At 44.3% G+C, this 15,356-nt stretch overlaps 1 protein-coding gene across 1 annotated transcript; it reads left to right on the top strand.

Annotated features, from left to right (window-relative positions):
• The first annotated feature begins 636 nt into the window (after positions 1-636).
• LOC147256306 (transketolase-like) lies at positions 637-14,975 on the top strand. Its single transcript, XM_086214216.1, has 14 exons — positions 637-930; positions 2,697-2,814; positions 3,046-3,159; positions 4,007-4,104; positions 7,005-7,196; positions 7,514-7,632; positions 8,343-8,539; positions 8,672-8,836; positions 9,731-9,887; positions 10,367-10,497; positions 10,610-10,693; positions 10,874-10,967; positions 11,072-11,194; positions 14,198-14,975. Exons 1-14 carry the CDS (start codon positions 824-826, stop codon positions 14,383-14,385), a joined length of 1,887 nt encoding a protein of 628 aa, XP_086070342.1. The 5' UTR covers positions 637-823; the 3' UTR covers positions 14,386-14,975.
• Positions 14,976-15,356: the final 381 nt, after the last annotated feature.

Raw genomic sequence — 15,356 nt, 5'->3', positions numbered from 1 at the left:
AAAATATTGACTCAAACTTTTATCGTCTAATGTGATCGACTCCAACCTGCTTCTGCCCCTACGATCCACAAATTCCTTCTTCTGATTTTCAAATCTTAAGAAAATTGGTAGTTTATAAGAAATGTTGCTAACTTGAATTGATCCAAATAGATTATCTGCTAATACTTTATTAATAAGGCTACTTGGTATGGAAGAGTGCTGAATGAGCATTACTGACTAACCGTTTATTAATGCTCTTTGTTGTGCAGGGGGAACCCCCCCCCCCCCTCCCTCCTAACCCCACCCTAACCTCCCTCAGTTTCTACTGTAACCCTTAAAGTGAACATGAACACCTTTAGTAAATGATTACTGGACCGTTGACGAATGGTTAACTAAGCGTTAACTGCTCTAATTAACGTAACCTCGCTGTAAAGTGTTAACTAGTTCTCTTTTAAACCGAGGGCTCCTTTGTTTGTTTGATGCACGTGCGGAATTACAGTTACCGGCATTGCCGTACCCAACTTGTGCGTGTGTCCGTGTGTGTCCTCCTTCCATTGGCTCATGCGTGACAGGAGTAGCTGCTCTGAGCGCTAGATTAGCCATATTCATAGGATTTGCGTGCTCACGCTCCCTCCCTCTCTCCCTCTCTCCCTCTCCCTCCCTCCTCCTCCTCCCTCCTTCTGTCTCCCTCAGGTTCATCCGCACTGTCTCTTTTTAACCCTGCCATCGACCGTTGCGCACTCATCGCCCCTGCTCTCTGGACGGCACACCGGGGACTTTTAACTCTTCGCTGTATTTAGCGTGCGTGCGTGCGTGTGTTCTCTCGTTTCGGTGCATCATCCAGATGGAGGACTACCATAAACCAGACCAGCAGACGGTGCAGGCGCTCAGGAACATCGCCACCCGGCTCCGGATCAACTCCATCAGGGCGACAACTGCAGCGGGCAGCGGGTAAGAGACGGTAAACCGAGCCGGAGGAGAGAGGTCGCTATCCGGGCTCGGTTCCTAGTGCGCGTGTGTGTTCGGAGCACCGATTACAAACGCAGTTTCTTTTTTTTTCTTTTTTTTATGAAGGAACACAATGTCTCAGTGACGGGCTGCAGAAGGAATAGTTGTCTATGAGTGCATGCACGCGTTTAAGAGATTAGGAAGTGAATGCTCCACAATTTTGAGTGACAATGCGTCATTTGTTATAGTGCGTAAAACCACTTATTTTACGCTTTGTGCGTAATTTCTCCCGACAGGTCAGTTGTCGGTGTTACGTATCAAAGTCGATTTACTTTCCACTTCCGAATTCTTTATTGCACTTTGCAGGTGTGTAATGTAACGGTTTCTGCGTTTATCGAGTAGGTTTGTGCTTCGAATCCTGCAACACGAACGGTTCGGTGCGCCGTCCACTCCTCCTCCACCTCACCGGTCTAGACGCTCGCTCTGTGTTAGGTTACGTAACGGAGGGGGAGCGGACTCTGGCTCGGTGCTTGATCCCATGGAGCCAGTTCATACCAGTGGATGTGTGTGGATCTCGTGAACGCACAGACGCGCTTCTGCCGCGCCTGCGTGCGTCCGTGCCGAGTTGAATACGTCCGGTGAAGAACTTCAAATTAAAATTGAGACATTGCGTGCATCTCTTTAATATTCACAGTGGGACATTTACACTTTTCTTAGATTAAACGTATTCAACATTATTTAAACATGCATTTGCGTAGTTTTCTTTTTCTCATTGATCGGTTTTCGGTTAATGTGGTTTTTTTTTAAGGCTCATTTTCCTCATAAAGTAATTTATGTGAATGAACGAATGAAAGACAGGTTCCGGCCCCGAGGTAGAAGTTCATTGTTTGGAGTAAAGCTCGAGTACATGTGTACTGTGTATAAAATGTTAATTTACTCGATAATATCCCACGTGGGACCCAGTTCGTTCCCTCCAGAGACCCTGTAATACACTTCACATGTATTAAACTAAAACGGCCTCTAAGATCCGATCTGTTGTTGTGATTTTTATTCTATTAAATTGCCATCGTTGAAACATGAACACGTTAAAAATGTCATTCTATCTAGCTGCTTTTTAACTCCTTTCGTTGATCTCATCGTTTTATCATTTTAGAATAATCTGTTACTTAATCACCTTTTCAGCCCCCCCCCCCCCCATAAAATATGACCATTCTTTATTTTCCGCTGGTTTTTTTTTTCATCTTCCACTCTTTTTGTATTATTTGTTCACATTTTCTATTTCAGGGCAGTAAGGGAAAATGCCCTCATGGATGAGGCCTGAGTGAGGTATTGCTGGCATGTAATTTGACCCAAAAAAAAAGAGAGAGAGAAAGAATAACATGCAAGGTGTAAAAAAACAAAAAAAACAACTCATCATAACAGACACTGGATTTTACGGTGGTGTGTTTGCATGAATGTAGTAGAGTCAGATGCCCTCTTCATGTGCTTGTGTTTGAGGGAGCCTTTCACTGTACACACTCACCCACCGACCCCACGACATCAGTGTTACTGGCGTGTTCACCTCACTTACCCAGACTACCGATGGCCTAACATGAATTAACCCACTCCATCAAATTTGATGAAGATCAAACTCCGCCTCTGATTGTCTTTTTGTTGTCGTCGTCTCTCTGCAACTGTGCGCCGCACTCTGCTCTGAGCGCACTCCTAGACAGGAATGGAGGAGGCACGTCTGTTGTTTTATTTAAGAGCTGTGTGTCGTCATGTTGCAGTCATCCGACGTCATGTTGCAGCGTGGCGGAGATCATGTCTGTGCTGTTCTTTCATACTATGAAGTATCATCCAGAAGACCCCCGTAATCCCAGCAATGACCGCTTCATCCTCTCTAAGGTAGCTAACACATCCTCGCACCAACTACTACCTCCATAACAGACCGCCACATGAAAATAAACCCGCTCCCTATTTATTACTATGTTGCAACATTTCTGTGAAACCTTGGATTGATTGAAATGATGTGAGAACCAGCAGCGGTGCATTGATGTGCAAGAATGTCCAGAAACAGATCTATTATCTCCTTTATGGACTTAAAACCTTTGACCTATCCTCAACCTGTCCTCTCAGGGTCATGCAGCCCCTGTGCTGTATGCTGTGTGGGCAGAGACGGGCTACCTGAAGGAGAGCGAGCTCCTCAACCTCCGTAAGATTGACTCCATCCTGGAGGGACACCCTGTGCCGGTAAGGTGATGTCCCAACTGAAATCTCCTGTATTGCAATCTACATATTTCATACTTAAAATACCTTTTTGGATTTATTTGGTGTGTTAGAAATATTATTTGAAAAGTAGCTCAGACAAGACTGTGTGATAATGCAAAACAGTCATGAAACAGAGCTCAGAAGGATGAGGCAATCAGCTCAAACTTCATGGTGCAAATGTGTCCTACATTGGGTAAATGTTTATTTTGCTCCTGGACTCTCCCCACATGAGGCCGCCTGTCAGCCTCTCCCTACCAGCGTGCATATGGAGGACAGCATCCAAGAATGTTCAAATATTAATACGACATGACGTGTTTCACCGGCTGCAGCCATACTGAGACTTCAGAAGCTTCTTTAAAGCTGCTTAGTTTAGTCTCTTCATCCCTGCTGGGATATAACTTACGACGCACAGTAAACACATCAGCCAATAAGCTTCAGTAGGTGAGGTGTTAGCTTCTTTAATCATGAGGAGTTAAAAGCCTAGAATAGTTTATGAATCATTTTTTTAAAGAGCGTGTTCTCCAGCTGCACATTACGAGACTGGAGCAGCGACAGCCGGTGTGACAAAGATGTTCTTGTGTGGCCGAGATGGCGCGGCCTCAGCTCCTTTCTCCTCCGCTGCACACATTAATGACCTTGTGTTCCTATAAACTCAGACGCTGACACACTTTTTGGCTTGAAAAAGTAATAATGTTCATCTGAAGACTTGAACATTGTGCAGTTACTGAATACTCTGTGTGTGTGTGTGTGTGTGTGTGTGTGTGTGTGTGTGTGTGTGTGTGTGTGTGTGTGTGTGTGTGTGTGTGTGTGTGTGTGTGTGTGTTAACAGAAGCAGCAGTTTGTGGATGTGGCCACTGGATCTTTGGGTCAAGGGCTGGGGGCTGCTTGTGGAATGGCCTACACTGGGAAGTACTTTGACAAGGCCAGGTAACACACCTGCAAAAACACACGTGCACAAACACACACACACACACACACACACACACACACACACACTAAGTGCCTTGATTGAGAGGGAAATAAACCTAAATGCAGTCAGAGACCCTCCCAGCGTCATTTAACGTACAAGCGACGTACTGCACTCGTTGAGGTAGACGGTACGAAACGCCACGCCACGCTGGCGAGTGACATTTCAGCCTGCAGATTTGGATCAAACTCTCCCTGACAGGCCTGGTCTGGCTTGACATTTAGGCAGGAGAGCTGACTTCTGATCAGTTTTACCTCATAGTGGGAATGAATGAGATCATGAAACGTTCCAGTGCAGAGATCAAGAAGGAAATTGAAGGATTAGGAATCACTGTATTTTGCTCAATCTGAATTTGACGCTGATCAATTGATTTTCTTACACTGAAAAACAAAAACATTCACACTGATTATTCTGCAGCACCCATTATAATGTGAAAGGTTTTCCTATTTTTACATCAAAATGGATATAACAAGGCTTGTAATACACACCGGCCACTCAGCAGAACTTTAGTGGTGCAGAGCTCAAAAGGAGCATGCGTGTCCTTTGCTCAGCCATGTAGAAAGAACCATGTGTGTTTCAGTGTGATAGCAGGGAAAACAAGAGAGCTGTGTGGCCTGTAGGACATGGTGTGATCCACTCACGTTTGTTTGTTTTTATATAGAAATGGCACCAGGGCTAAATTTTAGGGACATAGCTTGACACATTTTTTTTTGTAAAGTAGAACAAAAGAGGATTGTCTCAAAGGTTGTATTTTTTGTTGCAGGAAACAGAAGCAGTGAAACAGGCGTTAGGGTAATGCTATATTGCTGTCTCTCTCTCTCTCTCTCTCTCTCTCTCTCTCTCTCTCTCTCTCTCTCCATGCTCTGTGTTCACTCAATTGTTTCTGCTCTAATAATCACACATGCAAGAGCAAATTCCTCCCTCTTCTCTTCATATCGCATTGTGCATCAGTCTCCTCCGTCACATTTGCGTCCAAATTCCTTGTCTGTGTCTCTTAAATACACTCATACACTGTACAGTACTGATTAGACTGTGTGTCTCACCACATGGACATGGAGGGTCCACTGTGATGCTGCAAGCAGCTTGTCAAGCTAATTTCATGTAGCGTAAGAGCTCTGCGCACAATTAGAGGGCCACATCACTGGTTTCATAACATAATTGAATCAAAGCTGCTGAATAGACACTATATTGGTCCTATGACCCACTGTGCAGGACAACATGGATCCCTGCCATGACCTTGATCAGGGGCTCATCAGTTGGTTATTGAAAGACATTTGTAATATATTACATTTAAAGGTATTTCTGTAGAAGGAAATGAATCCTGCAGAGTGAAGAGCGCATCAGGGTGTGGTGATCGAACCTTGACACATGAATGAACCTGTCAGATGCACTTATGTGCAGGGCTGAGGTGAGATTGAGAACCAGACGCTGTTAATTACCTCAGGGGTTGTGCTGATCCGGTCCAACTCTGCGACTGGAAATATGGAAATATGAAATTATTGAATGAAGCACCTGCAGGGGTTCTCTTCATGCTCAGAATGCTTTGTAGCATTGAGGAGAAATTACAACAAGTGTGCTGACTGGTTTCTTCTTGACTGGTTAAGCAGTGTGGGGTTAATGGTATAGAAAGTGTGTGTGTGTGTGTGTGTGTGTGTGTGTGTGTGTGTGTGTGTGTGTGTGTGTGTGTGTCTGTGTGTGTGTGTGTCTGTCTGTCTGTCTGTGTGTGCGCATTGAGCTGTTTTCAAGGAGAGTTTTCACCTTGTCCTGATCTGTTATTCTCACATTGCAAGGGTAGACTGAAAGAGACACACACACACACACACACACACACACACACACACACACACACACACACACACACACACACAGAGTTTCAGTGATACTTCAACCAAAATGTATATTATGTGAAAATACAAAATACTAACTAGAAAAGGAATGATAAGGAAACTAAGAGTATAAGACCAGTAGAATAAAAAGACATAGAAAGACATGTATTGAAATATACAATGCAGTAATATAGAGATATACAGTATTATACAGAAGTATTAATGGACTTTAGATGAGTTAGTGTTAATTGCATTCATGGTACAACTCAGTTTTTCTCAGAGACTTAAAGATTTTGAAATCTTTTAAAAGAGGCTCAGCAAATGAGTTTGACAACTCTTCTTCTAATATCTCAAACTTTCCTATCTCTCTAACAAAGACATCAGTTCAGCAGCTGCTGAAATGATGTCGATGTGATTGATCAACACTGGCAGATTTTCCAGATTTGCTTTCGTGCATCTCATTATTATTGAACAGGAGGATCATGAGAAACCCACCTTTCAGGTTTAAAGATCCGTTTGACTGGTGTCTTCTTCTACTGCTTTTCTCCTCCAGTCACACGTCTTTCCTCCTCTTCTCTCCATCTCCACCTTTCCTTTGTCTCCCTCTCTCTCTCCCTGTGCCGTTTGTTTTTTCTTTGCGTTCAGGGTTGGAATGCGTGGTGTAATGTGGCGTGTCTCAGCCTATCTTCCAGCTTTAATGAGAACGCGTCTATTTGACCGGAAAGCTGTCAAGAGTTGTTACTCCCCAGGAGCAACTAGTGAGGATGATCAGAGTGTGGCGGGAGGGGCGATGGGGAAGTGTGTGTGTGTGTGTGTGTGTGTGTGTGTGTGTGTGTGTGTGTGTGTGTGTGTGTGTGTGTGTGTGTGTGTGTGTGTGTGTGTGTGTGTGTGTGTGTGTGTGTGTGTGAGGGTCAGCCGTCACATTGAGCCCTATCAGGAGGAATCAGATGTGACATGCCTCCTCTGTGTAGTCCGTCGTGGAAGCTGTCCATCTGAACTCTGAGTATAAAAATACAAATCTCCTCTTCTTGTAGCTATCAGGTGTACTGCCTGCTGGGGGATGGAGAGATGTCCGAGGGCTCGGTGTGGGAGGCCATGTCCTTTGCCTCCTTCTATCAGCTGGACAACCTGGTGGCCATCTTGGACATCAACCGCCTGGGTCAGAGTGATCCAACACCCCTGCAGCATCACGTGGAGAAATACCAGCGACGCTGTGAGGCCTTCGGGTGAGAAGGGGGAACCTGGCATAGAGCGGACCCCTATTGAGCTAGAATTTTAAGAAACTGGAGTTGCACTTCCCATGTTGGTGTCAGACACGACAGATTAACTTTATAAAATATTTATAAATTTACAAGGATTACAATGCTAGTAGTGCTTTATGTCACATCTCATCCAATGCTAGCAGGACGCAGTTATGAGCCAAAATCATAGGTACAAAGATTCCGGCGCTATGACAAGAGCCATTTGGGTGCTGAGGATTTAAGGGGTCTCCAAAACCTCCAGTATGATTGAATTTAAAGCTGGACCTTTCCTGGATTCGCAGTTGGCATGCCGTCATCGTGGACGGTCACAGTGTGGAGGAGTTGTGTAAGGTCCTGAGTCAGCCCCGCCACCAGCCGCTCGCCATCATCGCCAAGACCATTAAGGGGAAGGGCATCCCAGGTAATTTAATCACACGCGCGCACACACACACACACACATAAATCTGGATAGCTCGTTGTGGAACAAAACTCTGGGTGTTATAACGCATCAAAAGAATACCAATTCAGAATCATTTCATAACTGCGACATCAGCATTTACTTCTGACCTGCTCCTAAAACCTCTTTTTAACTGATGACTTGGTAAAATGGTGGCAACTGACTGGGAATAATAGTTCTGTCAGAAGTTTTCTTAACTACTCCAGAGGCCCGCCGTCACTCCAGTGTGCCTTAACTCGCTGTAATCCCGACAACGCTTTAGTGCCTAGCTGCTACTGCTCCGTAATCCCTGAGAATGTGTAGAAGACACTCTGGACAACAGCTCATTGTGCTCATGTTGTTGTAGCAGCGCAATGGAGTGTTGGCTGGTGTGTGTGTGTGTGTGTGTGTGTGTGTGTGTGTGTGTGTGTGTGTGTGTGTGAAGAGGAAAGAAGAACATGTCAGTGTCAGAAATATTGAGGGCTGTTGTAAGTGTGTGGCTGGATGATTCTAACCTTTGACCCCTGAAGCTGCCTGTTGTGAACTACTGAGCTGGAAAACAGCGACACCTGGCCCTGGTTGATTTTATAAATGCAGTGTGTGTGTGTGTGTGTGTGTGTGTGTGTGTGTGTGTCTGTGTGTCTGTGTGTCTGTGTGTCTGTGTCTGTGTCTGTGTCTGTGTCTGTGCATTTCAGCGGCTGAGGATAAGATGGGCTGGCATGGTAAACCTATTCCCAAAGACATTGCCGAGAGTCTTATCAAAGATCTGCAGAGCCGCATAATCAGCACCAGCAAGCGCCTCTACCCGGCTCCGCCCACCGAGGACGCATCACCCGTCAGTCTCCGTAACATCCGCATGCCAAACGCACCGAGCTACAAACCTGGAGACAAGGTTTGTGGGATCCGCTGCAGGAGAAAGGCTGAATTGTCTGGAATGAAGCTTCATCTCAGTTAGCATATTTAGCGTACCTCAATAAATAATCTGTCAGGCTTTGATCTGATTGATTTGTCTGTCTGTGGTCAGATTGCTACAAGGAAGGCGTACGGCATGGCTTTGGCCAAGCTTGGCCGCTACAATGAGCATGTGGTGGCTCTAGATGGTGATACCAAGAACTCCACCTTCGCCGAGCTCTTTAAGAATGAACACCCCAACCGCTACGTGGAGTGCTACATTGCCGAGCAGAACATGGTAGGTGGGCTCCTCAGCCTGGCAGCTCGACAGGGTTTGTGGCAGTGATGTCGCCGAAAGACACTGAGTTGTTCACTTTTATAGTTTAAAAACTCCTTTAACCGTGAGATCAAGTGTGATAACGTCAGTATCATGAACTCCTGCCAAGTTTCCTCATCAGTATCGTCGTAGTTACCGCTGTAGGCTACTCATTTCCCCATCCAAATTCTTTGCCAACATTTTCTATGTCTACAAGAGCAGCACGATGAAATTATTTCACCACGTTCAAGTTAGCACAGGGCTGAGTGGAACAAGTCAGCTCTACCAACAGAGCTGGAATGTCGCCACCTGCGCCATCTAGTGTGAAGTGTAGATGGACTGACGGTGCAAAACGGTGTAAACCATCCTATTTCTCGAGGAAAAGTCTGGCACCTCCAAATACTTAATGACAGAATGAAATCTGGATCCTTTATCTGACTGAGGTTTGTACCAGATTGAGGCTTTGGCTGATAAATCTACGGAGCTGTCCGCGGTGCTGAAGTTGCAAACACCCTTTTTTTTGTGTGCTTCTTCCTCTCCGAGTCCCTCCTTCCTCTCTGTTGCTTCTTGGATCTAGAATAAAGATGATTCTGAAATGTCAAGTTACGTTAAAAGTAGGGATACTACATATTTAAAGAGCATTTTACTTCACTGAAACAGAAAATAACATTAACAGGTAGTTACAGTATTTTTATTGATATTTTGTATTATGGGCCCATTATTATTATTATAAGATCAGGTTTACACTGTCACATTACCATTATAAAAATTACTGTGCTTTGTAAGTCAATTGTTAATTCGGTTCATCGTCTGCTGGTGTGAAAGCGAGTGTGAATGGTCGTTTCTCACCATGTCCTCTTCACTCCCTCGTTACAGGTGAGCGTGGCGATAGGTTGTGCCGTGCGGGACCGTAATGTGGTCTTTGCCAGCACCTTCGCCACATTCTTCTCCCGGGCCTTCGATCAGTTGCGCATGGCCGCCATCTCCGAGAGCAACATCAACCTGTGTGGCTCCCACTGTGGCGTCTCCATCGGTAAAATAGCCGACCCCTCGTGCCGTTAACCAGCTAGTGATCAGTGTTGCAGTACATGTATGGACTGCTGTGGGTTAAACCTCTCCTCAGTAGTTCTTCCTTTTATTTTCCTTGAATCCTAAACTTTTCCCCCATCTTCTCAACCCTCCCTCAACTGTCCATCCACCTGTCCCGGTATCAGCACCCCTCCTTCCTCCGTCTCCCCCTCTCTCTGTTTCTGAGTCACGGAGGTGATGACCACCACCTCCTCCTCCTTCCCTTTCACCTTCTCCTCCACCTCCTCAGGTACACAGCATGCCCACTTCTGCAGCCTGATTGCATGCCAGTCTGCTAGAATTAATTCACAGACTAAACCAAATGTGTGTGAGTTGTACTTTACCTGTGTGCTGATGCTGAAGTGTGTGTGTGTGTGTGTGTGTGTGCGTGCGTGCGTGCGTGCGTGCGTGCGTGCGTGCGTGCATGCATGCGTGCGTGTTTAGGAGAGGATGGGCCCTCTCAGATGGGTCTGGAGGATCTGGCCATGTTCAGAGCCATTCCCACGGCAACCGTCTTCTACCCGAGCGATGGTGTCTCCACTGAGAAGGCCGTGGAGCTCGCTGCCAACACAAAGGTACCTGCACTCACTCGTCATTATTTTAGTGACAAACCCTGAAAAAAAAAATACAACACAGTGATTTGTATGGGATGTGTCCTGAGTGTCTTATTATCCTCTTTTTTTCCAGGGCTTGTGTTTCATCCGAACAAGCCGCCCAGAAAACAACATTATCTACAACTCCAACGAGGACTTCCATATCGGACAGGCGAAGGTTTGTGGTATTTAGCTGTTCAGCTCGTGCAATGTCTACTTTGTTGCCTAGCAAAACAATTGACAATTTACATTTGACGAGAAAAACAGTGGAAAACACTAAAAAGAAAAAAGAAAGTCCCTCTTTTTGCATGATACTCTGAGGAGTCCATAAACAAATATATCTCCCCTTTCAACTCAGGTTGTATACAAAACTAATGATGACCATGTGACTGTGGTCGGAGCAGGGGTGACCCTCCACGAAGCTCTGGCTGCTGCTGAACAGCTGAAGAAAGGTACCCAGCCACTAACCAGCTCACGTCATGTCTTTTTATATTTTCATATTCAAAATAAAAACCTAAAGTTTCTCATATGTCTTCTTTCCACTTTTCCCCAACAGAGAGAATTAACATCCGTGTGATCGACCCGTTCACTATCAAACCTTTGGATTCTAAGACCATCATCGACAACGCCAGGGCGACCAGGGGACGCATCATCACAGTGGAGGACCACTACTACGAAGGTGAGGAGTTGGGCAGCACTGGGAGAACATAACCTGATACTGATGAATTATTTTCTTTAATTTCAGTAAACTCGGGCACAGAATCGACTTTTCAACACAAATCATTGTTCCTGTATCTCATCAGTTTCTTTATACCAAAGGTTTTCTAATAAGTAAATCCATTTAAAGGAATATGTTTTTTTGAGAGAGAGATACACTTTTTATCCTTCCCTCGAGCCAGAAAAGATGAATGATACCTTTGTCCTCTGTGTGTGCAGTAAGGAGCTAAGACCCAAACTAGTTAGCTTAACACAATGAATGGTAGCGGATGGGAAGTGTTAGCATACCTCAGGCAAAAGTCCAATAGACAAGGCTCAGGATTGTGGTTTCTACGGTAGTAATCCTCCTCATCCTCTTACAAAGTTGATTAATAGCAGCTGGCACTCTTGTAGTCATCAACTGGCGGAAGTTACTACGGGGTTTTAAAGGTGTTGTGCCAAATCCCTCCGCCTAGTCAGGAAAGTAGTCCTGACTATGGTCTGACTGTCACATTATTGTAAAATGCCTTGTCATTTTAAAGTATTCCATAATGGTTGTGATTCACAATCCTAGTTTTATGAATTCTGACAAAGTCTGCTTTATAGAAAAGTGTATTTGATGACTTTTGACAGAGGTGTGCTAACATTTCCCACATGCGACCATTCATTGTGCTAAGCTAACTAGCTGTCAGCTGGTCTGTGTGGGTCTCAGCTCCCGAATTCAGCACAGAGGAGAGAAAGGAATCCAGTTTCTTGTCTGGCTCTGGGAAGGATGACAAATAAGTCAGTCTCCCAAAACGTTGCTGTGTTCCTTTAAGATTCATTAAGAAAAGAATACATCAGGTTATCAAACCACACTTCAGAAAGTCAAAGGGAAGCCATTTTTATTATTTCCTGTGGTATGTTCATAAAATAATGATTTCTAGTAGTTTAAATAGAATGAATGCTGAATGCATGTCCCATCCAGACAATACCACTTGATCAATTATGGACTATACATTAATCAGAGACTAAATCCACTGAATGTTATTATCACATCTAAATAAAATGAGGACAGTCAGATCTGCAGGGGGTCTGTGGCATTATCAGGAGCTTTAACTAGCAGGCGTAGAGATTATTATGCAGCTGCTTGTGTGTGCATGTATCAGCTCATGAATCAAAAAAGCCAACCAAGGACAAAGGTGGAGAGAGAGAGAGAGAGAGAGAGAGGGAGAGGGAGAGGGAGAGAGAGAGAGAGAGAGAAACCATGAGGATGCTCTATGTGCCAGAGAATCAGAGGGAAGGTTGTGGGTACAAGAAGTAAAAGAGATGATGTGGACGGGGGAGGGGGGGGGGGGTGAAATAATAAACAATATGTGTGTGTGTGTGTGTGTGTGTGTGTGTGTGTGTGGTGGTGGTGGTGGTGGTGGGGGCGGGGGGGGGGGGGATGTCAGTGTTTCTTAATTTCAGCTCCGGCCTTTGGGCTCTCGCTGACCTACATACAACAGCAGCATGACAAAGACGGGTGTCCGAAACGTTTTCTCCCTCTCCCCAGTTGTGTTTTTATCCTTTGTGATTAAAAATGCAGACACGCACACACACACACACACACACACACACACACACACACACACACACACACACACACACACAACTGTAGACAACCATCAGTCGTTGATAATATAGATAAAAGTGTGCACTTCTTTCTTTCTATTTTCTACTCTTTTTGCCATTGCTAAACACGTTTTGGTGCCGCTACATCATTGCAAAGATTCCACTGGTCTCTTCAACTCATATGTGTCACATACATGTTTTTTTATTTACTTCATTTTAGATACATATTTAATATACTTTTTTTAAGCACAAACAGTTTCATGTACTCAAGGCATTTTACTCTATTCCAAAAAAGAAAAGGTAGTTCAGGTTTAGGGAGCTTGAGATCCCTGATAGTTCTAAAACAAATTTTTTATTTCAATTGAACAAGATAACCTGGTTGCTAAGGATAAATGATTTTTAAAAAAACACCAAAAAAACCATCACCTTTCAGGAATGTGGAATGTTTCATATGTAGAATGTAAGAAATTCCTTTAACAAAAGTTTGTGGAAGAAACTCAGCCACGTAGTTTGGCCACAAAGCCTTGAATGTTGGGAATGTAAACAGTTCTAACTTTAGGAATATGCTTGAATTTGAATGTACCCTTGAAATGTGTTTCATCTAAAGTCTGAGACTGTCAGGATCCTGTAAAATTTTTCACAATTGGATTTAATGTAATCATTTTGATGTGTTGATTCAGGCCTCGAGAATCGAGAAACTTGTAGTTCAGTTGCAATGAAGTGCCTGAATTTTACTTAAAATACCCTGGGCTTACTGTAAAGTAGACAGTGGCTGTGTACTAATGCAGTAATGCTGCATTCATAAGGATTCAGGAAGACTGTAGATGGGACACTAGATATTTTAGCGGATGAGAGCTGACGGGACAAATTAGTTGACTTGATAGTTGTTGTTTTTTTTAAAACAACAACAACATGGCAGCTGAGGTAACAAAAGATAACATGGGAATAGCAGTTAGTTACCAGCATAAACCGAAGGAGTGGGAAAAATACAGGAATGACTTATTGTTTTTTCATTTCTGAGCTTTCCAGTTCACTCAATCAGAAATATTTGGGTGACGGTTAAATCAGAGCTAGATGAGGGTGAGAGAAGGAAGTGGAAGATGTGGGAGTACAAGTGAAATGGATGACAGGAGAGAAAGTGGAAAGAGGGCGGCGTTGGTCCTGTCAGTCCACATCCCGTCAGCGCAGGGCTCAGTCGCCTGTGGAGGTGTGAGGGATTTAACGTGACAGAGGGGTGGAGTTTACTGGATGGATGGAAAATAAAAGAGACCTAGATCCATCAGATTCTGTGTGTGTGTGTGTGTGTGTGTGTGTGTGTGTGTGTGTGTGTGTGTGTGTGTGTGTGTGAGTGATTAAGATGGACTAACCCTGTAATTATTCTGTTATCCATCAGGTGGTCTCGGTGAGGCAGTGTGCTCCGCGGTAGTGAACGAGACTGGTTTCACTGTCCACCGCCTGGCCGTGTCCCAGGTGCCTCGCAGCGGCAAACCCCACGAGCTGCTCCACCTCTTTGGCATTGACCGTGACGCCATCTCTCAGGCAGTCCGCAAGGTTCTCAGCAGCTCCGCCAATGCCAAGTAAGAATGTGCTGCAGCAGCAGCAGCAACACGGTGAAGGACTCTGTGGTGAACTCGTTATCTCCATGGAGACAACAGACAAACGAAGCAACACAGGAGGGGGGTGCACTTCTGTCCCACGTACGCTCTCCTCTTCATAAAACAACCTCAAACATTCATATGAATAAAAAGAAAGAAATTGTTTTAACTGTCATCTATGTGTTTTAGACACCCCCCCCCCCCCCAGATCAGTTTGTGAGTTCAGTAAACACCCCCCACCTCTTTTCCTCACACACGTCCACCCCTAACCCCTTCCTACCTCCCAGAGAAAGTTCTGGTACTACTTCAGTAGTGTTTCAGTAAAAGCAGTGAATGTGATTTGGAGTCAAGTGACGTCTCTTTTTTCTCTCTTTTTTTAAAATCAGTTCTGTGGAACCCCTCTCTCATTTCTTTGGTGCAGCCAGTACAACTCTGTAAACCCCCATTTGAGTCAGAGTAAGGACAAACTCTGGTTTGGCCTGGTTTCTTTTTTTGAGCACTGACTGTTTTTAACCCTTTCGAACCCTGACTTGGATGGGACAGCTTCACACCAATAAAGGGATGGTTTCTTCACAACACTAGTGTCTGAGGTCTTCCTTGTGTCGTTGCTTGAAATATCACATTGAAAAAAAAAAAGATCTAAGTGGGAATTTTTTGACTGATATTGCGATATGATTAGCGATATTGAAAGGAAAGTTTATTATTGTTTTCATTTTCATTGGAAACCCAGTTCAAATGATGATGTAATTTGTGGGAACTTTGTATCAAACAAAAAAATGGTTTCTTGAGTCTGCAATATTGAACTTAAAATGGCATTTTGATGTACAAAATAGTCTTTAACTCATATTGAGCAGTTAGCCACATATCAAAAATGACAGTTTAAAAATCCTAATGTGCATGACTATTCCAACAGTATTCCAATGCTAACTTTAGCATCGTAGCAGGACAGGTATTAGC

Source organism: Aulostomus chinensis, chromosome 9 (genome assembly GCF_037954235.1).
Source record: "Aulostomus chinensis isolate RoL2024-O1b breed Wild chromosome 9, RoL_Achi_v1.0, whole genome shotgun sequence".
Classification (NCBI taxonomy): domain Eukaryota; kingdom Metazoa; phylum Chordata; class Actinopteri; order Syngnathiformes; family Aulostomidae; genus Aulostomus; species Aulostomus chinensis.
Note: the sequence above shows the minus strand (reverse complement) of the source record. Positions and strands in the feature narration are given on the sequence as shown.